Source organism: Vulpes lagopus, chromosome 10, assembly GCF_018345385.1.
Source record: "Vulpes lagopus strain Blue_001 chromosome 10, ASM1834538v1, whole genome shotgun sequence".
Taxonomy (NCBI): Eukaryota; Metazoa; Chordata; class Mammalia; order Carnivora; family Canidae; genus Vulpes; species Vulpes lagopus.
Genome location: NC_054833.1, coordinates 57,180,438 through 57,205,812, shown reverse-complemented (window position 1 = coordinate 57,205,812; position 25,375 = coordinate 57,180,438). Strand labels below are relative to the sequence as shown.

The following is a 25,375-nucleotide window of genomic DNA, read 5'->3' as shown; positions in this document are numbered from 1 at the left end:
CTCTGCACCCGCACAGGATAAGGGAGAGCTTCTCATTCACCAGGAAATGTTTCTCCCTCCTCCCCGTGTTGCCATGGCCACTGCTGGGGCGGGGACGTTCCGAGGTGCCAGGTGGGAGGCCCCAAACGCGCCGGGCAAGCCCCTCCACGCCCCTCAAACCTGAGGAGGTCGCGCCATCAAAGCGCACGCGCTCAGGTTGCAAAGCCAGAGACACCGGGCCTGGGCTCTGCGCGGACTCTGTACCCGGATTGGAGGGACAGCCGCCCTCCTGCGCCAGTGCTGTCCCCCGAAATGACGATGAAAATACGGCCTCAGTCCTGGGCTCGCCGTCGGGCTGGACAGACGCGGGCTGCCCTGCGACGCCCCCAGGACCCAGCTGGGGAGCCCACCGGCCCCCGCCGTCCTCGCGTTCCTCCCCCCGCGAGCTCGTGTCCCCACCATGACCGCGCCTGCTTCCCCCTCCTGTGTCACGGGGGAAAGGCGAGAACTGACCCGATCTGTGCGGCCCCTGCGGCCGACCTCGACCTCGGCGGGCCACGCTCGGCCTCCGCGCGCGGGAAAGCGGGGCCTGCGGGCACAGCAGCCTCCCGGGCGCGGCGGCGGCTTGCGGTCCAGCCGTGAAACAGCAAACCCGAAAATCAAAGCGCAGCACTCAGGGTGCAGTCCTGTCTCCCGAAACGTCTGTCTCACTGACAGGCCTGAGGGTGGGCTGCCCCCCTGGGTGCTGGCCCCTCTGCGCCGGGACCCCCACCCCCACCCCCACCCCGCAGTCTTGCTCCACTGGCCTCTCCTTTAGGCCTGAGCGGTCAAGGGCACGAGGTGCCATCGCTGGTCCTTTGGGTCACTGACGCCCTCAATCTGAGGAGGGGGCGCAGAGACCCGGGTCCCAGACACCGGGAATCCTACCGTCCACAAACAAGCCCACCGGGCCCCAGCCCAGCCTGGCCTCCCTGGACTCCAGTTTCCCCGTCTACTCCTTGGCTGCGAGGAGGGTCCTCTGAAGTCATCCCCGAAGGGCTGGGTGGGGTTGGGGGCACGCGGCCCCAGCCGCGGGGAGAGGGGACTCTAAGGCCGACGGGTGGGGTCATCCAACAGGGGACAGAGAGACGAAGAGGGAAGGGGGGCGCTGGCGGAGACACCCCCAGAGGTCAGCAGCCTGGAAGCGGGGGCTGGGGGCGCTGCCCTGAGGTCGCGGGAAGGAGGGAGGGCAGGGTGCGGAGCTTGCTGGGATGCTGCTTGTCTGGGGGGCTGCACTGGAGGCCAGGGGTGAGGGGGTGCCGCGGCCTGTCCCGCCCTCCCGAACCTTCCAGGCTCCCGAGTGCAAGCGGTGCGTCTGGGGACCCGAGCCAGGCTCGCAGACTCCGCTGGGCGGGCGCGGCAGCCCCGAGGAGACGCCCTCTCCGGGCGGGGCGCGTGACCCCCGAGCCCACCGGGCGGGGCGGCCCGGGCAAGAATGGGGCAGCCAGCCAATGGGAGGCCAGCGTTCCCGGCCGCGCGCGCGGGGGCCAATCGGAGCCCGGGCTGAGGGGCCGCGGCCAATCAGCTGCGAGGACGGTCCCGGGGGCGGCTCCGCGCGGAGTTTCAAACCCGCCGGGTGGGCGCGGAGCCGGTGCGGGCGTGCGGCAGGCGCGGCGGGCCCCTGGGTCAGTGCGGCCCTTCGGCCTCGGTCCCCACGGGCCTGGCCGGGGCGGGGGGCTCGGTCGGGGCGGGCGCGCAGGTGGGTGGGGGCGTCTGGGGACTGCGAGATGCAAATGGATGGCGGGGTCCGGGCAGGGGCGCGAAAGCGCGGCGGAGGGAGCCCTAGCCGGGAAGGCCCGGCCTGCTGTCCACCCTCCGCCTCTCCCAGGAGAGTGACCCCTCTTCCAGGAAGCACCCAGGGACCCCCGCGCCCCGCCCGAGCAGCCTGTACGCACTGGGGCCCGGGATGCCCTGCTGACCTGCCTTTGGCCTCCTCCCCAGCATCTGGTGGGCCGAACAGACGCTGGACCAGGCCGATGGCTTCCAAGTGGCCAGGCGTGGGGGCCTCCAGGCCGCAGGACCGAGAGCAGCTGCAGGAGCCCGAGGTGGTGCTGCGCGCCGCTGGCCATCCGGACATCTCCTGCGGGGCCCTGGGCTCCCTGTGCAGACAGTTCCAGAGGAGGCTGCCCCTGCGAGCGGTCAGCCTCAACCTGGGGGCGGGGCCCTCCTGGAAACGCCTGGAAAGCCCCGAGCCAGGGCAGCAGGGCCTCCAGGCGGCGGCTCGCTCCGCTAAGAACGCACTGGGTGCTGTGTCCCAGGTAATGTGGGTGATGCGAACTGTCCCTTCACCCAGGGCCTCGCAGGTGCCAGACAGCCGGTGCCTGCGAGGGCCCCGGAGGAGGCCACCGGGAGGTGGGGGTCGGGCTTTGTGGTTGCACCCCAGTGCTGGCTTTGCCTGGGCTCAACTAGCAGTGGTCTGAGTGAATGGAAACGCTGCCCTAGAGGACCCAGAGCCCCACCGTGCAAGGTGACCAAGCTGTGTAGTAACAGGGTAGCACACCAGGGCATGACAGGGAAGTGGGGTTTCCTGAGAGGGCCACCACGGAATCACCTGCAGAAGGACAGTGAAATAGTGTGAGTCCACATCCAGGGAGGAAGGAGGCACAGAAGAGAAATCTGGGTGTGGCCAGAGGGCAGAGAGAGAGGAGGGGAGGGCAGGGGTCCCCAGGAGGGGAGGGCAGGGGTTCCTGGGGAGGGGGAGGGCAGAGGTCCTGGGGAGGGGGAAGGCAGGGGTGGGTCCCCCATGAGAGAGAAGGCAGGGGTTCCTGGGAGGGGAGGGCAGGGGTCCCAAGGCTGGAGGTGTTTAGACTCTCCCAAGAGTCAATGGGGAGAATTTCAACAGCGTTAGAATCGGGCCTGATTAGCAGGACCCGCCATTCAGCTGGTTGGTAGGGGTGCAGGGGCCTGGGGGTCTGGCCTCACAGGGGCTCCAAAGGCAGGTCTGCAGGGATTTGTGTGACATGCGTGGCATGAAGATGTCACATGTAGATGTGAGGTACCCGTGGGCTCTCCAGGTGAATAGGTGTTCCAGCCCGAAAATGGGAGAAGGTGTCACCTAGAAAGGACAGACCCCAAGGAGAAAATGGAGGGAGTATCCCCTTGGGGTCTGATTGGGGATTGGAAATCGCGGGCGAGAACCGGCGGACAGACCCTCTGCTGGGAGGTCTCTGAGCCAAGCCCCAGTGCTCATCCCTCCCTGGGAAGATGGTTTTCCTCCTGGGGCCTGGGGCCATGGAATGAGAGGGTCTGACATGGCCATGCCACTCACCACATGCAACTTAGGTCTCGTTCTAACCCCTGGACACCGGCCTCCAGGGCAGACGCTCTGGGCCAGAAGAGCCTCACAGCCCCCCAGGTGGGTACGGGAGACCCAAGAGCTGGGGCTTGCTCCCCGGGGCAGTGAGGGACCCCAGAGGGGTTCCCAGCCCCTTGGGAAAAACCTGCACCTGCGGGGATGGTGAATGCACATGTGAGGGCAGAGGCAGGTCTTGGAGGCCAGGCCAGGCGTGTGGGCCTGCTGTGCATGCCAGTTGTCAATGGGTCGTCACGGGTTGTCACAGGTCCCGGAAGAGGGTTTGGACGTGGCCAAGGCTTTCGTTCCCTGGGTGGCTCCGAGCAGGCTCCTACAGCGGCCTGTTTCCCGTGGACTCATCCACACCCGTCCTCACCACCCCCAGGCTCGGAGCTGTGGGTGTCTGCAGCCCAGAGACTCTAGGGTAGCTCACCCCTGCTTTGTCTCTGCTCACCTTTCCCTGCATCTGTCACAGAGGATCCAGGAGTCCTGCCAAAGTGGCACCAGGTGGCTGGTGGAGACCCAGGTGAAGGCCAGGAGGCGGAGAGGGCCACAGAAGGGCAGCAGCCCCCCAGCTCACAGCCTGAGCCAGAAGGGCAGCCGGCTGCCTGGCACTGTCCCCGCCTACTTGAGCCTGGGCCCCTGGGAGGACTGCCATCGGCCCTCTGCCCACGGGGGCCCACGCGCCTACCCAGGACGGCGGTTCAGGAGGGACGCTGCCCTCCGGAGCCCCTACTCATCAACAGAGCCCCTGTGCTCACCCAGGTAGGAGGACAGTGTTCTGCCACGGCTAGTGGGGGTGCCCAGGCAGCAGGGGGGTGTCCCCAGGGCCTTAGTTCCCTGTGTGTCAAAGACGTGCGCTGGGCTCTGATGGGGCCACCCTTAGCCCAAAAACACATTCTGAAGCCACCTGGGGGCTGAGGCTCCTATTCCAAGGGGGCAGCAGGGCTCCCCGCCCCTGCGAGGTCACCTGCCCTTGACCTTATGGGCCTCGAACCCTCTGTTTGCAGGTGCTCCAGGGCGTGGGCAGGTTGCTTCCTGGGGGGAGGGGGTAGGGTTGGCAAACTGTTCCCAGGGTATCTCCCCACTCTGTGCCACCAAGGAGCCTGGGTTCCAGTCTTGGGGGTGGCTTTTCCTCCTTCCAGCGAGTCTGACAGTGACCTAGAGCCCGTGGGAGCAGGACTTCAGCACCTCCGGAAGCTGTCCCAAGAGCTAGACGAGGCCATTGTGGCTGCAGAGGGGTGAGCTGGCATTTTCAGGCAGGCCTCTGACCCCTGTTCTGTGGCCCCAGGCCGTGTGACCTCAGCCCGACCCCTCGCTGAGCCTCACCCACTCCTCTGAGACCTCCGGGGATCAGATCAAAAGTTTCATTGTGCGTGGCTGTCCGGGTGCAGTGGACGCTGCCCATTCAGACAGTGGGCACCACGGGCCCCCGGGGCAGCCAGCTGGCTCTGAGCATGTGGTGGGAGGCTCCCTCCTGACCTATAGCGCCAACGGCACCTGACCTGTACCCCCTCCCCCGGCCTCCGTCTCTAGCAGTGACATGACCGTGTCTCTCATCCGTGACTGAGGACGTGCCTTCAGGTAACACCCTCCTCCCAGGCATCTTTCCTGGTTCCTCCCACTCCCCCCCCCCCCACGCACAAACACCTGCACAAACACTTGCACAAACAGGATCTTTATCGGAAAACCCTGCAGAGCTGATGGGCCCTGTAGAGCAGAAAGTGTGCAAGACTCCCTGCCTGCCCGGAGCCAGAGCCGCTGACCTCGCCAACCGTGTCCCCAGCCCGGCCCAGCAGGCCCCCGAGGAGCAGGAGCCATCTTCCAACTCCCCATTCCCGGGGTGGCAGGCGGGGCTCGGGGGGAGACGATGGTGCCCCCGCCTCCCCTGTCTGGAGCACAGCGGCAGGCACGCAGGGAGCTCTGGATGGCATGGAGCCGGCCACACTCGGTCACCATGCCCTCGTACCAGGATCTGTGTGTCCCCACGCGCTCCCAGGGAGGGCCTGGAGGGTGTGGGCTGCTCAGGGGCTCCTCTGTTCCTGCCCCAGCCACGCCTGGACCTGCTCATGGCCTCCCGTGACCTGCTCGTACCACCTGTGACCTGCCCATGACCACACGTGACCGCTCATGACCTGCCGGTGACTACCTGTCAGCCCAAGTCACATGGAGGGAGATGCGCGGGTGCTCGGTCACACTCCTCCCCATGAGGCTCGGGAATGCATCATCCCACACACACGTCAACTCTGTGGCTACATCACAGAGCTCTGGCACCCAAAGGTCCTGGAAACTGAGCTGTGTTCCCAGGAGGGGAGCTGCCCGGGCCCTGGGGACCCCAGCTGCCATCCCTGCAACCCCCACCAGAGCCCTGGGGGCCCCTCCAGCCCATGGATCCCCGTCTGTGCTCAGCTCAGGGCACTGGTGGGTGCGGGGAGGGGCAGCCCTGCTCTCAGCCATCTCTGCCCTCGGTAAATTATTTAAGACATCTGCTTTGTCATTTTATTACAAACACCCTGGTGTGTGACTTCTTCCCCGGATAACGCTGCTCTTTTGTAATAAAGACTCAGCTTCTGCGTGTGACACCTGCTCTGTCCGCCCCTCCTCACTCACCCCCACACGCAGGGCTCCATCCACGCGGCCGGGCCCCTGGCTCAGGGTGGGGACCCCCTAGCAACGACGATGACAGGTTTCTCCACATGGCCCAGAACCAAGCACGTGCCCTTTAAAGGCAAAGAAGGTTTTTATTTCAGTGACAACATTCGAGAGTAAAAACCAGCTCACGTCAAAAACAAGACCGGGTGTAAAAATCTCCGAACGCCATTAATGCCGTGTGTGCATCTTGTTAGAAATCTGGTATTTTACAATTTCTTTTTCTAACGGATATTTGTACAAGGCAGCCATGAGGAAGAGGAGAAACCGTCTTGGAGCACAGGACCGTCCACCACGGGTAACACTGAGTCACACGGAGAAACCATCAGACAACGGATGAGACCAGACAGGCTGCCACCATGGAGCGAACAGAGAAGCACAGTGGGATTGGGGGGGAGGGGCAGCCCCCCCACAGTGAGACACCTCCCATCCTGCCCCTCCCTGACGTCACCCACCACCCGTCCACTGCAGCGAGGGGGGGTCAGCCTCTGTTTCCTTCTGGCCATCCCAGGCCCTGCACTTACCCTAGCTGTGATTTTTAAGGAAAATCCCCCCCAACCCCCCACCCCGCGCCAAGCCCAGAGGTCAGGGGAAGGGGGAGGGGTTGTGTCTTTTGGCTGAGCCAGAGAAAACAGGTTTGCAGAGCACTTGGCACCCAAACCCCCAGGAATGGGCGAGGACGTTGGTTATTTAAGGCGGGGTCAGGCCGCGGGGCTCCTCTGCTGTCAGGGTGCCCCCTCCAGGCCCGGTGGCACCTGGGCTGGGTGGGGAGTGTCCGTGCTGAACTCGCACCACCTGCTTTCTCTGAAAAATTGGCGCCACGTTTTGCCTGGAGGACACATGGGGGGGGTGGGTTGTACTCGATGTCTGGGCTCCAAGGTCATAAGGATAGAGCTTGAGGGCCACGAGTTGCAGCTCCCCGCCCTTTCAGAGAGCCAACTGCCACCCCCACCCCCGGAGCCACCCCGCGCCCAGGCATCCCCAAACACGGAGAGAGTCTACTTTCCTAAATGTGTTTTGTGGAGCCGAAGGGAGTGCAAATCCTCAGAGGAGGCACCCTGACCACCCTTCCGCCGGGGTGCGTGCAGAGGAGGCAGCAGGCAGGCCCTCCCACAGGAACAGCCCCCCCTCCCCTCGGGAAGAACAAACATGCCACATGGGAACAAGGAGCTTTGGTCAGGCAGGAAGACGGGTTCCAGGGCCCGGGAGCCAGCGGACGGGAACAGGACAGGGCCTCTAGGACATGGCCACACCGGGTCACAGGGCAGGGCAGGGAACAGCAGCAGCACCCCCCCTCTTTGTTTCTCTCCTACGACGGATGAAAGTGAACAAACCACTGGTGCAGGGAGTGCGCATGAGTCGCGGAGTTGCCGTGGAGCAGCCACGCTGGCACCCCCATAGGGTTGCTGGTGGCCCCTGGGTACCACGTCCCTCCAGCAGCCAGGCAGGCATGAGTCCTGCAAGCAGGGAACTCCAGGAAAGACAGGGGCAGCCACCCCAGCGCTAGACCGCAGGCCATGGAACCCAGACAGACGGAACCGGCTCATGGGCTGCAGCCTCCCTGGGAGGCCTGGCATTCTCCGTCCTCCCTCCCAGCCTGGGGTCGCGGGGCAGAGGAAGCCTAACTCAGGAAGAAGCAACATCTCCTGAGGACTTTACCACCCAGGCCAACATCGGCAGCTTCACCCACGGACGGGGTGCAGCGTCAGGATCAGGGCAAGGACCGCCCGCACTCCACCCAGGGCGGACGTGGGAACAGGTGGTAAGGGTGAGAGTAGAAGTGGCTGCACCCGGGGAGCAGGCGCCTTGAGAGCTCCCTGGGTGGCTGTGGAAGGGACAGCCACGCACCCAGCTGCCAGGCGCAGGGCCAAAGATGAAGCTGCTCAGGCTCAGGCGGCGATGGCCTAGAGAAGACGTGTGGTGTGGTAGTGGGGTGGTGGCAGCAGCTGGACCCCTTTGGCCCACAGGGCGCCCACCTGCCGGGCAATTCACAGGGTGTTCTGGCTGCTCCCACCAGCAGCCGCCGCCGTCGGGGAGCACACAGGCCACTCGGGAGCTGCAAGAGGTAGACACTGGGTGGAAGCGACACGGGGCCCACGGGGATGCGGGCTGTGGATGCGGACGGGCGTCTGGGCTCTGGGGCAGCCCCACCGGATAGACGACAGACATAGGCCTGGAGGAGGAGGTGCTGCGCCCGCTCAGGGATGGCCCGAGGGGCCCAGAGCAGGGGCTGCTGGGCACACAGGGCCTCTGCAGCAGGACAGCATGGGCAGGCTCGGAGCCCCCCTGCAACCCCGGGAGCCAGGCCCTGCCAACACAGGGGCCTCGCCAGGGCGAGCGTAGGGCACCACACCAAGCCGAGGGGCAGCAGGATGGAAGGGAGTACAACAGTTTGAGCCAAATTCACACGAAGGCCCCAGCGTGCTGGCATCTCTGTGGCCCCAGGAACCAACAGGGGGAAGCCAGTGTGAGCAGAGCTGGGGAGGCTGAGCCCAGTCGCAGCCCTCTGGGGCCCTGTCCCCCTTCCGGGGACATGTGGTGGGGGCATCAGTGCAAGTACACGGGCTGTCCGCCTCCCTCCCCCTGAGCCCCAGGGCCCCTCTTGCAGGCTGCGTGCAAGGTTGTGCGCTGACTGAGGGCCTCCGAGGCCGCAAACACTCCGGGAGCTCAGCTGCAAGGTCGCCTGGAGTCACAAACCCGTACCAGCCTCAGTGGGGGAACCCGTCCAGTTCTGAACAGGAGGCAGGGCCCAGGGAGGGACAGGGTGGGCTCCCAGCTAGGCCGGACCCCAGGGCCGCAGCCTCACAGGGAAGATGCCAGGCAGGGACCACCCCCACCCCCGGCCCTGGGAAGAGGAACCACTGTCCTCATCCTCACAGGCCGCTGCGGGAAAATGGTGACAACACCAAGGATGACATGGGGGCAATGGACAGCTGCAGGAGGACAGACCCTCAGCACCAGACCCCACCCCCCCAGCCTCGGATGGACACCGCAAATGCAGGAGGACCCTGGGGATATCCTCTCATGCCCACAAAGTGGCCCCTTGGCCACGGGAAATTGGGGTCCAGGATGAGGAGCACCCCTCGTCCTTCCCTCAGCCCACCGGGAGGCTGCACCTGCCAGCAGCCGATGGCCCCTGGTCTGGGGGCTTCTCCCTCCAGGGCCCACCTGGCGCCTCCGAAGCCTCGGGACCTGCAGGATGGCCGACTTGGTCAAGCCCTCCTGCCATGGGCAGCCCAGCCCCCAGGGTCACACACACACCGGCCCTGACAGGGGCTTGTGGCCACGGGCGCCGCACAGGGAGGCAGCCGCGGCTGCGCACAGACCCTGGGGTCCCGCCCCTACCCCTCAGCCGGGGGAGCCCCGCGCCCCACACGCGGCAGGGTTGCTCCCCGCCTCGGGTGGACACTTCTGGACAGACACGGGAGGGAAAAAGCAGGAAAAGGCCTGTTTCAGGGAACAGCTGCCCCTCCCGGCCCGCAGGCAGCTGGCAGGGCGCCCCCCTGCTCCACGCGCAGCCCTGCCTTCAGGGCACCGACTGGAACTTGGGGGGCCCGCGTGCCCAGCTGAGCGCACCCAGGGGCCGCTCGTGGTCCTTGTCAGACTCCGGCTGGCTCTGCGCCCGCTCGGGCTTGGGGTTGGCGGGCGGGTCTGGCTGCTGCACAGACATGGTCCTGCGCAGGTGGTTGCGCTTCCGCAGGAACTCTGGCTGAGCATGGAGGCCGAAGCTGCCCTTGCGCAGGACCATGCGCGGGTTGTTCTTCTTGGGGCGTGCGCGGTGGCCGGCCTCCAGCACCGCCAGGTGCGCGGCGTAGCCCTCGCTCAGGAACTGTGGAGGGGACAGGCGTCAGGCCGGCAGGGGCCCGTCCTGCTGCTCCCCATGCCCTGACCCTGCATGCCCTAAGCGGGGCCCTCTGGCTCTGCCCTGGAGCCCCGGGGAGACGGGGAGCTCACTACCTCTTGCACTTCCCTGCCCGGCTTTGGACATCTGAGCACTTGCGATTGGACCTGTGAGGCAAGCCCCCCATGCTGCCCACTGGCCACCAAAACTGCAAACACAAGATTGGCCATTGCCCGGCCCCTGCCCCACAGAACTGCATCAATCCTGCCCCCATGCTGCCCTCCCGCTGTGACCTCAGACCCCTGCTCCTCAGAGAGTGGGCAGGGGGCCAGCACAGCAGAACCTGGACCCCAGTAGGGAAACTCTGCTCCCACCCGGGGGCACCTCTCCTGATCTGGCCCCCACCCAGGGGTCTCCATCCCTGACCCGGTTCCCACCCGGGATCACCTCCATCCCTAATACGGCTCCTACCCCAGGGGACCTCCATCCCTGACCCAGCCCCTACCCCAGGGCACCTCCATCCCTGACTCGGCCCCCACCCAGGGGTCTCTTCCATCACCGACCCGGTTCCCACTTGGAGTCTCCTCCATCCCCGATCCGGCTCCCACCCCGGAGCCACCCCATCCCCGACCCGGCTCCCACCCCAGAGCCACCCCATCCCCGACCTGGCTCCCACCCCAGGGCACCTCCATCCCTGACCCAGGTCCCATCCCAGGGCCTTCATCAATGACCTGCACCTGCTCTAAGTCCCTGTCCTTCCTTAGGCCTCTGTCTGCCAACATCTCCCTCCACCCACTGGACCCAGTGACGTGACCTCTGAGTCCAGCAGGGTCTCCCCTGTGCCCAGCACAGGGCCTGGGCCAGGGCAGGGCACCAGCCCTTGAGGACTGACAGAGGGAAAACAAAAGAACACACCATGGATGCCCCCCAACTTCCCCAGCCCACTGCCACCCTCCCGCCCCCCGCCACCCACCTGGCACTGGGTTTGGTACTTCTTGGAGGGCCGGCCCACGATGAAGATCTGGGAGGGCGGCAGCCCCAGCACGCTGTACACAGAGATGTCCTTCGTGGAGCCGTAAGCCGCGCTGATTTTGATGAAGCACTGGAATGCAGGGGGGCTCATGGAGGATGGCCTGGCGCCCCCCGCCATGCAAGCCCTGGGCCCCTGGGCCCCGCGGTGCCCCTCCCACCCCACCCCGCACCCCAGGCCAGTGCCACCGTGGCATCTGCTGACCCTGGGCCAGGACTGGATGCCAGTTCCCTGTGGCCCCCTGCCCCCCTGCAGTCCACGCCACCCCAGGTAGGGGGTGGTCCACACAGCTGCCCACGCGCCTCCCCACCCAGCCACTCCGGCACCCACCCACCTGACACGCTCACCCTGCAATGGCCCATGGCGGCCCCACCAGCACTGGGAGGACCTCTTACACCCAGGGGTGACCCATCGACACCCTCGGCCTCCACCCCGACTTCCTGAAGGACGGTGGCCTCCGGACCAAACCCGGGGCTGCCCCTCTGGGATCTGAACAACTGCATCTCTCACACCCTGACACAGCCCTGCCCTTCCCTCACCCGTCCCTCCTGGGCAGGAGCCCCCGTACCCCCTGCCCATCCCACGGCCTCCAGCTGAACCCCACTGGGCCTTGCCCTTGCTGGGCCTCCCTGCCTCCCCCCACACCCACCGTGGGGACTGGTCTCAAACCCTAAGCAGTCACTTCTGCTGCCCAGCTCCACACTCCTCTGTGGCTCCCAACTGCCCTCAGCGGAGTTTATGGTCAGTTTATGGTCAGCCTGGTTTTCAGGGTTTTCAAGGCCTCTCGACTTTCAGAGTCCTGAAGACCCCCAGGCCTCTGCTCCCCCTTGACCTGGGTCTGTGACCCTGTACACGCAGGCCTCCGGGATGCCCGCGGCTCTGGGCACATCCCTGCCCTTTCTCTATCTCGGTGCCTTTGCACACACGGGTTTTTTGTCCACCTGGCACACTCACACTTGTGCTTCGGGACTCAGCTCCAAAGGCACCTCCTCCTAGGAGCCCTCCATGCCCTCTCTGGGGAAAGCCCCATCTGTCCTCTGGAGTGGGTTGAACAGATGTGAGGACGGCAGGCTCCACACTCGCTCCCGCACCTGCCGAGCAGCTCTGGGGCAGCTTACACCCACCGTCACTGCAGCAGAAGCGAAAGGGCACGGCCGGGCTCCCACATAGCTGCGCCTGCAGGCCCCACATCTGCATTTCCCATGATTTCCACGGCATGAAACATGACCCTCCTTGCATCTTCCCCAACCACCTAAAGCCATGAGGACCGTTCCTTGGCCCCGGGGTGGGAGAACACCAGGCAGGGGGCTGCGTCCTGCCCTGGGCCCTCATGGGCGACCCCTGCTCCACGCTGGGAGACCCACCCAGGGTCAGCGCTCCAGGAGAACAGCAGGTACTGAACAGAGCGGAGGGGCCACTCGGGCATCCTTGGGGTGAATCACGAGACCCCAGGGGGAGGAGATGGAGGAGGAACGTATGAGTGCGAGGTCGCTGGCGAGTCCTGGAGCCTCCGTGCTCCTCCCATCCCTGCTGTCCCCACCATCCCCGCGGGGTGTGGGGCTCCCAGTGAGATGCCCCTGGGTGCAGGGGTGTGGGGGCCCTGTGCCTGTGGCAGGCACTCACCTCCTGCACCAGGTTCCGCAGGAAGATGGCCTTCTGCCGCAGCGGGTCGTGCACCAGCCCATCCGAGAAGAAGATCATGCCCTGTGGGAAGTTGTGCTGCGACAGCCACGACATCACCCGCTGCTTCTGCATGTCTGGCCGCCCCGTGATGTACAGGATCAGGTAGCCCAGGTCCTGCCAGTGCCTACGGGCACATGGGCCACGTGGATGCCATGGTGGGGTCGACCGGGCCACAACAGCCATCCTCCCTGCAGTCCCCACCCTGCGGCCCCCACCCCTGCAGCTCCCACTCCCACCTGGTAGCCCCCTTCCCCTGCCCTGCAGCCCTCCTGAGGAGCCCCAGGAAGAACCAGCTGGAAGGACTCCAAAGCCACACTCGGAGCCCCTGGAGTCCTGGCCATGTCCCCAGATGTCCCACAGGCAGTACCCACTGTCCCCTCTGCCCATCCCCTCCCCGGGGCCTCCCGGGGCCCTCAGGTTTCCTAGCCTAAGAGAAGCCCCGAGTCCTGCTTCCTGCTCCAGCCCTGAACACCTCTCCCACCAGCAGGATCTGACCCCAACCCCACCTAGGGCACTCACAGCACCCCGACTCCACTCCACCTGGGCGACCCCCCCAGGACCCATCTGTATGGAGGGGGCAGAGACGGCTGCAGAGCACTCTTCCCAGGCCTCCAGGACAAACCCCAGACATGCCGGGCAGAGCAGCGGGCTGCACGGTGGGCACTGTTTCCATGGCGGCCTCTGTAAACCCCAGAGTGAACCCTACTGCTCTGCCACCTGAAGCCATCCCGGCCCCCTGTGTCCTGAGGTCTCACAGCCTCTGTGCCCCCCATACCCTGAGGCCAGCCATGCTCTGCCCTGGGGCATCTGTCCCCCAGCCACACCCAGCAGCTGAGTGGCCCCCAAGCCCTGTATCCACAGCTGCCAAGCCTCCACCATGGCCTGCATGCCTTCCTCTCTCATTCCCATCCCCCTGGCCTTCAGGGCCCCCTCCTCCAGGAAGCTTTCCAGCTTCCCAAGTAGAATCAGCGCTCTCTCTCCTCTCTGCGCTGTCACAGCACATGCTCCTCAGAGACCAGGGGTTTCCAAATCTAGAAGGTGACCCATGAGATTCGAGGAGACTTTGTAATAAAGCACAGGCCAAGGTGTCACCCCTGGGGACTTTGGGGAGCTCTGAGCTGGGTCCCAGGAGTCTGCTTCTGATGAGTAGCGAGGTTTACAGAGCATCGGCAGGGCCCAGCAAACACAGGACAGGGGACCACAGCCTCCCCTGCCTGGCTATGGGGGCACTGACTCACCGAAGGGGGGGCACAGACACTGTAGGAGGAATGAACGCCCCCCGGGGGAGCTGGACACCGTCTAGGGCCTGTTCCTGCAGGGCCGGGGCATCTAGGGGTCCACTGGCCCTGGGGGCCCCACACAGGCTGCTGTGCTCTCCCCACAGTGACCCCTGCTCCTGCTCCATCCTGCTCTCGGATGTGTGGACTCCTGGGCATGAAAGTTTCTCCTGCCTGTGACTTGTTTTCCCCACAGTTTCTCCCTCTAGGAAATCTGTCTGCCTCGATGCTCAGCAGGAGCATAGAAGGAACACGGAGGAGGGTGGGGTGGAGTCAGGAAGGGAGGAGGGAGGTGGGAGGCAGGGAAGGAGACAGGGAGGGAGAGAGGCAGGGGTGAGGGCAGGGGTGGAGGCAGGAGTGGAGGTAGGGAGGGAAGACTACAGTACCTCTCTTGCTTTTCTATGGGCAAGACCTTCCCGCATCTTTGTCCAGACACACCCCTGCCCTGCCCCAATCTGGCCCCAGAGTCCAGCTGCCCTGACACTGTCCCTGTCACCTCTGTGTCATCCTTCCCATCCCCCCACCCCTGCATCCTTCCTGTCCCCGTCACCCCTGTGTCGTCCTTCCCACCCCCGTCACCCGTGTCCTCCTTCTGTGCTACCAAGTTCAGTCCTGTATTTTCTTCTCACTTCTCTCTGTTCGCTCATCTTTGTGCAGTGGTGCGGACAGAAAACATTCATCCCTCTGGCCAGCAGAGGCTGTCTCTGGCGCCACCTCTCTCAGGAAGCCTGCTCTACTTTCCCCCACTGGCTATGGCAGCCCCAATCCCCCTAAACTCAGCGCTGTGCGTCAGCTGGTCTCAAAACGTGCCCCGCCCCCTGAGCCACGTGTCCCATGTCCACACCTTCCCGGGAATCCGGGCGGGTCCTGCCGCTGCCTACAACCCACAGAGTGCAGCGCCTAGGCTGGGTGGGAGGAAGGCTCCAGCCTCCATGTGGGGGCCAGGGGATGAGCCCAGCCTGGGAGCAAGAGCCCACGTGAGTATGGGCACCACGAGGCTGTGAGTAACGGGACGGTGAAAACATCCCGGCCCAGCCCCGTCCACCCACAGAGCCACGAGGTGCAGGACAGTCCATCATTGTGTCCCTGGAGACCTAGGGAGGTCCTGCAGGTACCAGAAGATGTGCGGCCGCTCCTCCCACCCCAGGGGACCACTGGCTCCCACCCCGAGATGTGGACATGACTCAGGCACAGAAGGAGCACTCACCGTACCACGTCTACCGCCCCTGGCCGGACCTTGGGGTCACTTCCCATGATGGACACGCTGGCAGCAAAAGACCCGTCAATGCTGAACACCACACACTCCATGCCCCTGGGCAGCACCGTGAGGGAGCTCATTGCAAAGGTCTGGTCACCCCTGAAAGGCACCTGCCTGTGGTCAGCCATGCGCCCAAGGGAGGCCAGAGGTCAGCCCGCAGCTGGGTTCAGAGCTTGCAAAGCCAGGGGCAGCGGGAACATCGGGGTCAGGGCAGGGGGGAGGGGGCAGCAGGGGGGAAGGGTCAGGTATAGGGGAGCAGCCCAGCCATCATCCCCTCTCTGCACAGTCAGGTTGGGCCCCGGGAAGGCACCCTGCATCGGGCCAGCCTGGCGTCTCACCTGACCACCATCTTCACCGGGTAGACGCCAACACCCAGGCGTCGGGGCCGCGGCACGCTGTACGTGATCCGGCCGCTGCTGTTGGTGATCTCCGTGTCCAGGTGTACCCAGCGGCCCGAGGACGGCTCCGCCATCACCAGGATGTCCACCTGCACAAGTGAGGGGGCAGGGATGAGGGCTGCGGGCATGGCTGGGGGGATATGTTGCAAGCTCCCCCCAACATGCCACCGCTCAGACCCACCGAGGTGGCTCAGACCCACCCTGCCCTCAGCTCCCCGAATCTGTGTCATGTCATACCTTCTCTCCAGTCAGAGCCACCATGTCGAGGGGCCCGTACATGAAGCGCCCCACCAGGACCTGGGGGCCGTCCTCGGCCGCTATCACGTCATTGGCCCGGTGGTTCGCAGTCACGTTCTAAAAGGACAGACAGCAGCTCAGCTTTGCTGGGGGCTTGAGCTGGCCTCTTCCTGAAGGTCCTTCAGGTGGCTGGGGGGACATGTCCCGCTGCAACATGCCTTTCTGGGAGATCTAAGCCACAGTCCCATGGAGGCCAGGAGGGGAACAGACCTGTGGATCCTGACTCTGTCTCCAAGGCCCCCAGGTTCCTGCATACAGAGGAGCAGGCTCATGCAGCTAAATGCACAGAAAGATGCCTGCACTGCCGGGCACTGGGCTACACGGAGCCTCCCTGCCAGGAGACCCCCAGCCACGCACCTGGGCGGCCAGAATGAGGGGCCAGAGTCCGGGACCCCCAACACACCCCTCCCCACCGCCCGCCCAGCTTGGGGGAGGCTGCCTTGGAAGAGCTCCCGGCCCCTCAGGTAAGACGGAGCCCTGCCCCAGCCCCGCCCCTGCCTCACTGGGTCTGTAACCCTGAGATCGAGAGCAAGAGCAAGGACTCGCACAAAGCTCTGCAGCGTCTTCACAGCAGACAACGCGGGGAAACCGCATGAATGCCTGGCAGCTGATGAGTGAGTCAACGGGCGGGTCCCTGCAGGACGACCACTCAGCCACCAGGAGGAAAGTACTGCCACCTGCTCCACTGGGTGGGAACAGATGGCCGTGGGAGGAGCCCCACGCTTAGGTGACTCGCACCCGCGGCGCCCTGGGCAGGCGAATCCACAGACAGCCTCACTAGGGGAGGCGGGTGCCAGGGAGGTGGGGAGCCCCAGGTCCCTTCCTGGGGTGGTGACAAACTTCTGAACAGACTACAGTGCTGTTTGCACATGTCTGTGACCCCACGAAACCCACTGTGTTGTGCACTTTGATGCAGAGTATAAAACGTGGTTATAGCTCAGGAAATACCTTTACAAAGGGTGCCTGGGGGGCTCAGGGCATGACCCCGGGGTCCTGGGATTGAGTCCCACATGGGGCTCCCCCGCAGGGAGCCTGCTTCTCCCTCTGCCTGTGTCTCTGCCTCTCTCTCAGTGTCTCTCATGAATAAATAAATACAATCTTAAAAAAAAAAAAACATGTTTACAAAAACAGAATTGATTCACGGAGCGCAAATCATCTTTTACCCTTTGGGACTAGGGCAGAAGGGAGCCACCAGGGCAGGGGCTGTGTCCCTGAGCCCCTATATGCTCCCAACTCAGCAGAGGACACAGCAGCCACATCCACACTTGATGATGGTTGGCTGAGCAAATAAATGAATTTATGCCTACCAAACTCCTATTCATACCACAATACCTAATGGAGGGGACCCCCGTTCAGGGAAGCCGAGCACAGCCTGCCTGAGAGGCCTTTCTCCATCTGCTTCCTCATCGGTGCCTCCCTCTATGGCAGCCAGTACCACACCAGGCCGCGCTCAGTGGTGGATGAGATGGCAAGCCCCGTGGGCATGGCTGAGTTTCTGACTCATGTCCTCATCTATGGAGGCTGGACATCCAGCAACTCTCCCCCGCAGGCATCTCCCTGCCAGCCCCAGCGCTCTGAACTGTGCCCCAGCCAGCACCCGCTCCTGTCCATGCGCCCCCCGACCCCCAGACAGCCCCATGCCCCCTGAGTGCTGCTCCAGTGAGCACCTACCCGCAGCTTGACCTGGGTCCTCTTACGGAGCCACTTCTCACGGGGGTTGGCGGGGCTCAGCACTGCAGCATCCAGGCCCACGCTCTCCTTGACAGCCACACTCTCATAGCGCATCACCTGGGCAACAGGAGTGCTCTGGTCAGTCTGGCCTCGGGACAGGTGGGGTCAGCATCGGGCTGTGCTACAGGATGCACCACAGGCAGAGGACAGCTGCCCACACACGGCACTCAGGGGCCCTGCCTCTCAACAGGGTGCGTGCCACCCATATCTGCCCCAAGCTCCAGACTCCACTCACCTCCTTCCCGGCCCGCGGCAGGCAGCCCACCCTTCCCACCTCCAGACCACAGCCCAGCCTAGCCCTGATCCTCCCCAAACCTAGAAGCTCCCCCTGCAGGGGCGCAGGTGGACAGCAGGACCCACTGGCCTCCTCCTTCACAGCCGGCGGCCCCCCAGAGCACCAGCACCCCGCCACCACCCCGAGGTCAGCCTCTCCACGGGCCTCCTGGTCCACCCAGCAGCAGACACGGGATTTCCTTCTATTATACAGTCAGCTGACAGCTGTCCCTTGCTCTAGGCCAGCACGCTGCCCACGGGACACCAAACAGGGTCGGTCCCTTGCCTTTAGCTCCCAAGGCTGCACGGAATCCGCCCTCCGCCCACCACCTCCTTCTTTGTGCCCTCCCCAGGTTCCTGCGTCTCTGAGGATACACAGGCCCCCAGGGAACAGGCACTTCTCTATCGTCTCCAGGAGGATGGGTACATCCCCCTCCATCCGCTAGAAGTGGCGTACTGCCAACCAGAAGCCAGTGCACTTCATGAGACCTGCCGCCTGGCTTGGTGACCCCCGATCTGGCTGACCAGCCCAGGGTCCAGTGTGGCCTGCAAGGGGGCCCTGTCCCCCACACGCAAGGATGGGCCCCTGGGAGGGGCACGGTACCTGTCTCAGGATGAAGGCCACCACGTCTGTGGACTCCCAGTAGCTGGCGTGGAAGAGGTGGGGCAGGGCCACAGTTGGGAAAGCCATGAGGACGTCGGGGCAGTACAGGGCATAGTCGATGCGCTTGGAACCCCACCACCTGGCTGTGACTGTGGGCCCAGTGCAAGGTGAGGACAGTGTGGCCTGCCTGGGCCACAGCCCTCGGGGCAGCTTGGGGCCCCATCCCATGGACCCCACGGTCAATGTGTCACTCTCGGCCCCAGGAGTGAGGGCCAGCCCCACAGAGATGCCCAGTCCCACCCTGGGGTTGCAGGGACTCCCCATGGGAAGAAGGAACCGTGGGGTTGGGGCTCGGACTAGAGTCAGGATCAGTCTAGGCTGGGCAAGGTCACGGCTTGGTCTGTGGCCAGAGGTCAGGGCTCTTTATCTGTCCCGGCTGCCCTTAGCAGCCACCCAGGGGAAGGTCCCTCTCCCTCCGACCCAGCAGAGCCCCAAGGACCCTCACTCACTGTGGGAGGCGCCCACCGGGGCCAGGCTGTCCGAAGACCCTGAGCTCTCACTATGGGAGCTGTCCTGGCTCACCCTGCGGCCCGGGCGCTGGGCCCTCAGAACTGGGGGAGACGAGGCGGGGGCGTCGGGAAGCGGTGGGCTGTCCTGTGAGCTGCACCCCAGGAACAGGGAGCCGTGGGCGTGCAGGGCATCGGCTGCGGGGGGGCGTCACAGTCAGGGTGGGGCCAAGCGTCCCACAGCTGCCCCGACTGCCCAGCCCCAGCTCCCGGGGCAGCCTGTGCCTCCCACCCTCTGGGACTCCGATGAGGGCATCTCTGGGACACAGCCCCAGAAACACAAGTCACAGGATGACCCAGAACCATGTGCCCTCATACCCAGCTCCTCCCTGAGCCTCGGGGACCGCAGCCAAGCCTGCATGTGAATGGCACTGCAGCCTGGGTGCTCAGGCGTGCTCAGGGGCAGGTGACGCCCTAAGCACAGAGGGACATGGGGTGCGCGGGGGACGTTTCCAAGCCATCTCTGTCTGTGGAAGCTCCCAACCAAGGAGGACTTTAGAAATGAAGTTTTTGTTAAAACTGGGGGGCATGGTTGGTTCTGAGTCCTGCCTGAGCCGCGGGCACAGACCCTGCACCCGGCCTGGCCTGGCTCTCAGCTGGGGTCATGGGCTGGGCTTCCGGTGACCATCCATGCCTGGCTCACCGCCTGGAGCCCCAGGGGCCACCGGCCCTCCTCCGAGCCCACCTGCACTTGCTCCCCCTGCCCCAATGCCAGGACCCAAGGCTCCCTCCTGCATGTCACCCACCAGGTTGGGATCCTCCCCGCCCTGCCCCTCCCGTGTCAGGTCTAGCAGCCCAAGCACTGGCCGCAGCCACAGGAATCAGGCAGGGGCCCCCTGCAGAGCAGGTGTGCACACATTTGGGCAGCCCAGAAGGTGAGTGAGGCAGCTGCCCTGCTGTCTTCCAGTCCGTCCAGCTCACAGGCCCCCTCAGCAGGGGCTAGGCCCTCCTTCAGCTATGTAGGGCTGGATGAGGATGAGGGCATGGGGGCACCTGGTGGGGGCCACTAGGGGGGCTATGGAGGGTGGGGGTACCCAGTGGGGGAGCATCAGGGAGGGTGGGGGCACCTGGTGAGGGGCACTGTGGGGGCAGTGGGGGCACCGGCGGGGAGATCATGGGGGCGGGGGCACCTGGAGGGGGCATCTCAGGGTGGGGGTACCCTGTGAAGATCACGGGGGGCACCTGGTAGGGACATCATGGGGTGGGGGCACCCCGGCGGGAGCATCACAGGGACAGAAACACCAGCAGGAGATCATGGGGTGGGGCACATGGCAGCCCCAGCCCCTGCTCAGTGCACACTCACACCCGAGCCTACCCAGCAGGAGGGACTGTCCATCGCCCAGCGGGAACCTCTGGTAGCGCGGGACGCTGACGGGCGGCACCAGGTGGAACTTGGGTTCCAGCAGGGGCTCGAGCCGCGAGGCCGAGGGGTCCGCGCAGTGGAAGAAGCTGTAGACCTGGCTGCAGGCAGGACGCACCTGGAAGCCTGGGGTAAGGGGACACGGGGGAGCCCCTTGCTTCTTCCCAGCCCCTTGACCCTTGGAGGCCCCTGAGGGCAGCTATGAGTAGCCCCCCAACCACCTGTGCAAGGATCTGGGGGCTCCCTGCCACCAACAGGAGCAAAGTTGAAGATGTGGAGTTGGGCATTCAAGGCCTTGCCGATCTGCCCCCACCCCAGGAGAGGCACTGTGGGCACCGGGTACAGAGTTCCCTGCCAGCCGCCGTGCCCCCCTCTGCATCCTTGCCCCTCCTCCCAGTCACACTGCAGCAAATCTGCACAGCTTTCCCCGGCCTGGCTCCTGACCCGCCGGCAGACACATCGGCAGGGCATCAGCTGCGGGGGGCGTCACAGTCAGGGTGGGGCCGAGCGTCTCACAGCTGCCCCGGCTGCCCAGCCTGGCCCCCAGGGCAGCCTGCGTCTCCCACCCTCTGGGACTCCGATGAGGGCATCTCTGGGACACAGAGCTCATCACTTGGTCCCCAGGGAGCAGCTCATGCTTGCCTCTCGGGCCTGGGGTTAGGGGTACACGGGGGCGGGGGCAAGGGTTTGGGAACACTTCCCCTCACACCAGCAGGGGTCTGCACTGAGGCCCTCTGTCCACCTGGCTCAGGGGACTGGTCATTCTGCTGTCCAGGGAGTCCTAGGTCTCCGGGGCCACACCAAAGGCAGCCAGTGGCCTCAGCCTCCTCCCTGCACCCCACTCCAGGCAGAGTTCCCCCTCCCATTCATCCCACGGAAGAGGCGTCAGTGAGCACTGACAAGCCCCAGTGGGCCCTAGGGGAGCACAGGCACTCTGTGGACCCTGGAACACGTGGCGGCCTATCCCTCCACCCCACGCCCCTGGCTGCAGGGCCCGACCCTGTGCCCCAAGGACACGAGGCCTCTCAGGCCCCAGCCCAAGCCACCCACCGTCCAGCCCAGGCAGCACCGTCCTCCGCATGGCCAGGACCAGGCCCAGGGGCGAGCCGAAGAGGAAGAAGTCGGACACGTCGAAGTCCAAGCGACCCAGGCTGACCTCGGGCGGCTGGGACCCCCCGGCCGCAGGAGGCTCGGCCTCGTCCTTCAGCACACCGGAGTGGATGCTGCTCCAGGGAGAAAAGCCAGGAGGGCAGTTAGGGGAGGGCTGCGCACCAGGGTGCACAGGCTGAGTGGGAGGAGCCCAGCCCTCCATGAATGCATCCGCGGGGCTCAGAGGTTGTCCACACCACCTCCACACTGGCCGCTGAGGTCTGCCAACACTCCCCAGGCCCAGGGTCGGCAGGCCACATTCCCCCTCAGCTCTCCCAGAGACAATTCCTGGGCAAACCCACACGGCCACCATCCAGTAAACCTGCATCTGCTCAGCAGGGCCAAGGACCTAGGGTTACTCGAACACCCCACATGATGGCAGGCCTGCCCCCTGGTGCTGGCTATGCGGGGGCCACCCTGTGACCTCCGGCCCCATGTCCCTGAGTAGCCCGGCCCCTACACAGACCCACTGCGTGGTGTCAGTTCTCCAGGGACTGGGCCTCTCACTATAACGCATGTTCCCGCAGACAGCGTGGGCTCCCGCCTGCAGCTGGCCCGTGAGCCAGAGCCGCGGGAGAAGAACAGCAACCCCCCCAATCTTCTAGCTGGCCCGAGGCACAGCTTGGGGTGGAACACTGTCCAGAGCGATACCCTGACTTGTGAATCAATGGAATCCTCAAGGTGGAGGGGAGAGGGGATGTTAGCAATAACGATGGGACTAGCACGGGGCGGGCGGCCTGCCCTTTGGGAGCAAGGGTCCAGGCAGTTGGATCTGAAGCCTCGGGCTCCCCACTCTCCCCATGAGGACAGCGCTGGGGTCAACGATACACATGTTGCATACAGTGTGGTCCCTAAACACACGCCAGCTCCTTAACTGCCAGAGAAACAGCCATCTGTCCCTACACCAGAGGGGAAAGCTGGTTGCGTGGAACCAGCCACCCAAAGCCTTGGACATCTCTGAATCTGGGACCTCTCCCTAAAGGATCTTTCAAGAATGAACTAGAAATGTTGCAATTTCACCTTGCAACCCCAACTTGAAACGTGGCCCTCAGGGGCGGGGGATGGGAGGAAGGCTTCCAACAGTCAGAGACATCAACACACAGAGCCTTTGATCCCATGGTTTCCCTTGCGGAAGCGCACCTGAACAAACCAGCCCTAACACACAGTGTCTCGCGAAGGTGTTCGCCAGAGCGCCACCTGTCAGAAAGAACTGGAAAACTCGGAAGAAGTAAGGTATCTATGCACTCAACAAAATATTCCCTATGAAGAACGTTCAGCAAGTATTTATTATATAGAGATAAAAATCAGATAAAATCACAACATAGGAGCACCTGGGGGGCTCAGCGGTTGAGCGTCTGCCTTTGGCTTAGGGCTTGACCCCGGGGTCCTGGGATTGAGTCCTGCATCGGGCCCCCCGCAGGGAGCCTGCTTCTCCCTCTGCCTGTGTCTCTGCCTCTCTCTCTGTGTCTCTCATGGATAAATAAATAAAATCTTCAAAAAAAAAATCACAACATAAAGGTTTTTTTTTTTAAGTAAAACTGTATGCAGACCATGTAAACGATATACACAGAAAGGAAATACTCCGAAGGGCTCGGAGTGGATCTGTTTTGCAGAGCTTGTGACGACCTCACGGTGCGTGTCATCAGGATAAGAGGGGACGTCCCTTCCTGGCTGGGCTTGTACCCGCCTGGATACCCGCATCCAAGATAAACATGCAGATGACTCATGGAACTCTGTGCAGAAGCTGCCGCACTGGGGCCTGGGAGCCAGAACACTGGCCCCAGGGTATCGACAGCTGGCCGTGCCCCCCAAGAAACTTCCTGGCCCACCGGGGTTCTCTGAGGCCCCATCTGAGAAATAGTGAGAACACACACCCAGAGTGGCTCCCAAACACACCCGCATTGGCTCTTACACCACATTCTCAAAACCGCTGGCAAAGCGGCCGGCAGCATCTGCCCTTTGGCAGGAAGAAGGAGCAGTGAGGCTCAGGGAGGGGGCACCCACCGTCCTGGTGTCTGCCAGTCGGGGCAGAGCAGGGACAGGGGCAAGGTCCTGGCAGAGGCCCAGCACTCCCGTGCTCATCTACACGTGACCCGCCATAGGCCTCCCGGGGAACCATGAGCTGGGGTCCCCTGGGCCGCGGACACCACGCCAGAGGAGCACTCACCTCGACAGGAAGGCGTGATGCTGGGTGATGGCCTCACAGTCATACGTGGAGGAGTCACTCTGTTTCCGCGGCAATGGCCTCGGGGGCTCCTCATCCTCCGGTGCACTGGAGACATCAACGCTGCTTTTGCTGAGACGCTTACTGCTGGCCAGACTGCACGCCTCATCCACCGCGACAGTGTCCTTTGGGGTCACACAGAGGACAGGAGGGCAGTGCAGTCACCAGAGGCTCGGGGGCCATACCTCCTCCCCCAGGCCCCATGAACCCTTCTCTCCTGAGATTTGAGGACAGCACTGGCCCCCAGGAGCATGGCAGCCACATGGCAGAGATGGGGGGATTTTGGGTGCACCCAAAGGTACGTGACCCCCGGGACTCCGGACCAAGTCTTCCCTGAGCCCCCATTCTTGTAGGATCGTGAAGCAACACTTTAGAAGCCAGCGATCATGGATAAGTGTGAAGCGCTGGCATCCCCTCCCCCGGGGACAGACTCCCCCATCTGGCCCGCACCTGCGTGCTGCTGACGCTCCCTTTCCGGCTGCTGCTGCCTGGGCTGTCCCCTGAGGGCCCCGCGCTGTAGCAGATGGCATCAAAGGCCAGGAGGCCGCCCACACAGTCCCCGATGAGACACACCTGCAGAAGACACAGCTGGGGTGCAAGGCCAGCCCACCAGGGACCCCTCACCCCCACCCAGCCAGGGCACCAGTCACCTGTCCAGGGGACACTGAGGAACCTGTCCCCGTGAGATACAGAGGGAGACCCGATGGGAGACAGGTGCTCGTTCTGCAGCCAGGGTCAGCCGGAGGACAGCAGGCAGGCTAGGGTCAGGGGTCAGGCTAGGGTCAGGGGTCAGAGTCGGACCAGGGTCAGCTGAGGATACACAGCAGGCAGGCTAGGGTCGGGGGTCAGGCTAGGATCAGGGGTCAGATTCGGGCCAGGGTCAGCTGAGGACACACAGCAGGCAGGCTAGGGTCCGGGGTCAGAGTTGGGCCAGGGTCAGCTGAGGACACAACAGCAGGCAGCCTAGGGTCGGAGTCAGGCCAGGGTCGGGGGTCAGACTTAGCCAGGGTCCGGCTAGGTTTGGGCAGGCTGGGGAGGCAGTGTCCTACCTGCCCACTAAAGCCGATACCGTCAGGGGACTTGAGGAACTCTGTGTAGACCTGGTTGGCCCGCTCGATGACAGTAGCGACCGCATCCTGGTAGCGTGGAGATGAGATGGCCAGCAGGGGCAGTGCAGCCAGAGGGACATGGTCCTGGCTGTTGCCGAGGCAGCCCTCATCGTGGCTGTAGGGGTTCAGGCTGCAGACAGGGTCAAGGTAAGCCCAGCGGGCTCAGGCAGGGATCTGGGGCCACACGGGGCAGAGAGCAGAGGCACGAGCTGGCCACAGTTGGGCCCCTGCCTGGGGCTCAGGAGCGGGAGCTGGACAAGAGCCAGAGGAAATGGGGCACAGGCCAGGGGCTAGGGGGCACTGTGCTGACTCCCCTGTGCAACCCTGCCCGTGCCAGCCCGGGATATGGGCTAGGGTCTCCTGGGACAGCTGCCTTCCCCTGCCCTCTCCTGCTGAGACCCCTGGGACACCCGACCTGGTGTGGATCCTGATGGGGACAGATCAGAGCAGGCTTCCTGGGGGAGGTGGAGTTGGGACTGGGTCAAGGAAGGCTTTAGGGGTGCCTGGAAGGAGGAGAGAGCACCTCCCAGGCGTGGGGTCCCTGTGAAGCACCCCTGCCAGGTGAGCACGGGGCCGCACACGTGAGCTGTGTCCACCCTTCTCAGGAGAGGATCTG

General features: G+C 64.4%; 2 protein-coding genes across 6 annotated transcripts in view; one reads left to right on the top strand and one right to left on the bottom strand.

The window, feature by feature from the left end:
* Positions 1 to 1,606: 1,606 nt before the first annotated feature.
* Positions 1,607 to 5,877, top strand: PIMREG (PICALM interacting mitotic regulator). 2 transcript variants are annotated; one of them, XM_041771927.1, is made up of 6 exons: positions 1,607 to 1,643; positions 1,960 to 2,276; positions 3,786 to 4,075; positions 4,456 to 4,551; positions 4,847 to 4,894; positions 5,362 to 5,877. In XM_041771927.1, exons 2-5 carry the CDS (start codon positions 1,995 to 1,997, stop codon positions 4,878 to 4,880), a joined length of 702 nt encoding a protein of 233 aa, XP_041627861.1. In that variant the 5' UTR covers positions 1,607 to 1,643; positions 1,960 to 1,994; the 3' UTR covers positions 4,881 to 4,894; positions 5,362 to 5,877. The 2 variants fall into 2 exon arrangements, with proteins under 2 accessions (XP_041627861.1, XP_041627860.1); XM_041771926.1 differs by having other exon boundaries at positions 4,985 to 5,877.
* Positions 5,878 to 6,031: 154 nt separating this feature from the next.
* PITPNM3 (PITPNM family member 3) overlaps positions 6,032 to 25,375 on the bottom strand; it is a 60,487-nt gene continuing 41,143 nt past the window's right edge. For 2 of the 4 annotated variants that reach the window (XM_041772828.1, XM_041772829.1), the window contains 15 exons: positions 24,700 to 24,889; positions 24,301 to 24,408; positions 24,101 to 24,223; positions 23,594 to 23,775; positions 21,328 to 21,500; positions 20,233 to 20,403; positions 18,861 to 19,055; positions 18,352 to 18,500; positions 17,415 to 17,531; positions 15,684 to 15,800; positions 15,387 to 15,535; positions 14,998 to 15,147; positions 12,454 to 12,637; positions 10,774 to 10,902; positions 6,032 to 9,788 (listed from right to left, as the gene is read on the bottom strand). In XM_041772828.1, coding sequence (XP_041628762.1) covers positions 9,486 to 9,788; positions 10,774 to 10,902; positions 12,454 to 12,637; positions 14,998 to 15,147; positions 15,387 to 15,535; positions 15,684 to 15,800; positions 17,415 to 17,531; positions 18,352 to 18,500; positions 18,861 to 19,055; positions 20,233 to 20,403; positions 21,328 to 21,500; positions 23,594 to 23,775; positions 24,101 to 24,223; positions 24,301 to 24,408; positions 24,700 to 24,889 — 2,440 coding nt within the window. In that variant the 3' untranslated portion in view covers positions 6,032 to 9,485. The remainder of the gene's footprint in view (positions 9,789 to 10,773; positions 10,903 to 12,453; positions 12,638 to 14,997; positions 15,148 to 15,386; positions 15,536 to 15,683; positions 15,801 to 17,414; positions 17,532 to 18,351; positions 18,501 to 18,860; positions 19,056 to 20,232; positions 20,404 to 21,327; positions 21,501 to 23,593; positions 23,776 to 24,100; positions 24,224 to 24,300; positions 24,409 to 24,699; positions 24,890 to 25,375) is intronic. The other 2 variants (XM_041772830.1, XM_041772831.1) reach the window with 1 other exon arrangement.

Bases quoted from the DNA above. Each gene is read 5' to 3' on its own strand.
- PIMREG (XM_041771927.1), top strand. From the start codon at position 1,995: ATGGCTTCCAAGTGGCCAGGCGTGGGGGCCTCCAGGCCGCAGGACCGA. The intron at 4,076-4,455 runs GTAGGAGGACAG...TCCTCCTTCCAG, and splicing joins GAGCCCCTGTGCTCACCCAG to CGAGTCTGACAGTGACCTAG. The intron at 4,552-4,846 runs GTGAGCTGGCAT...CTCCGTCTCTAG, and splicing joins GCCATTGTGGCTGCAGAGGG to CAGTGACATGACCGTGTCTC.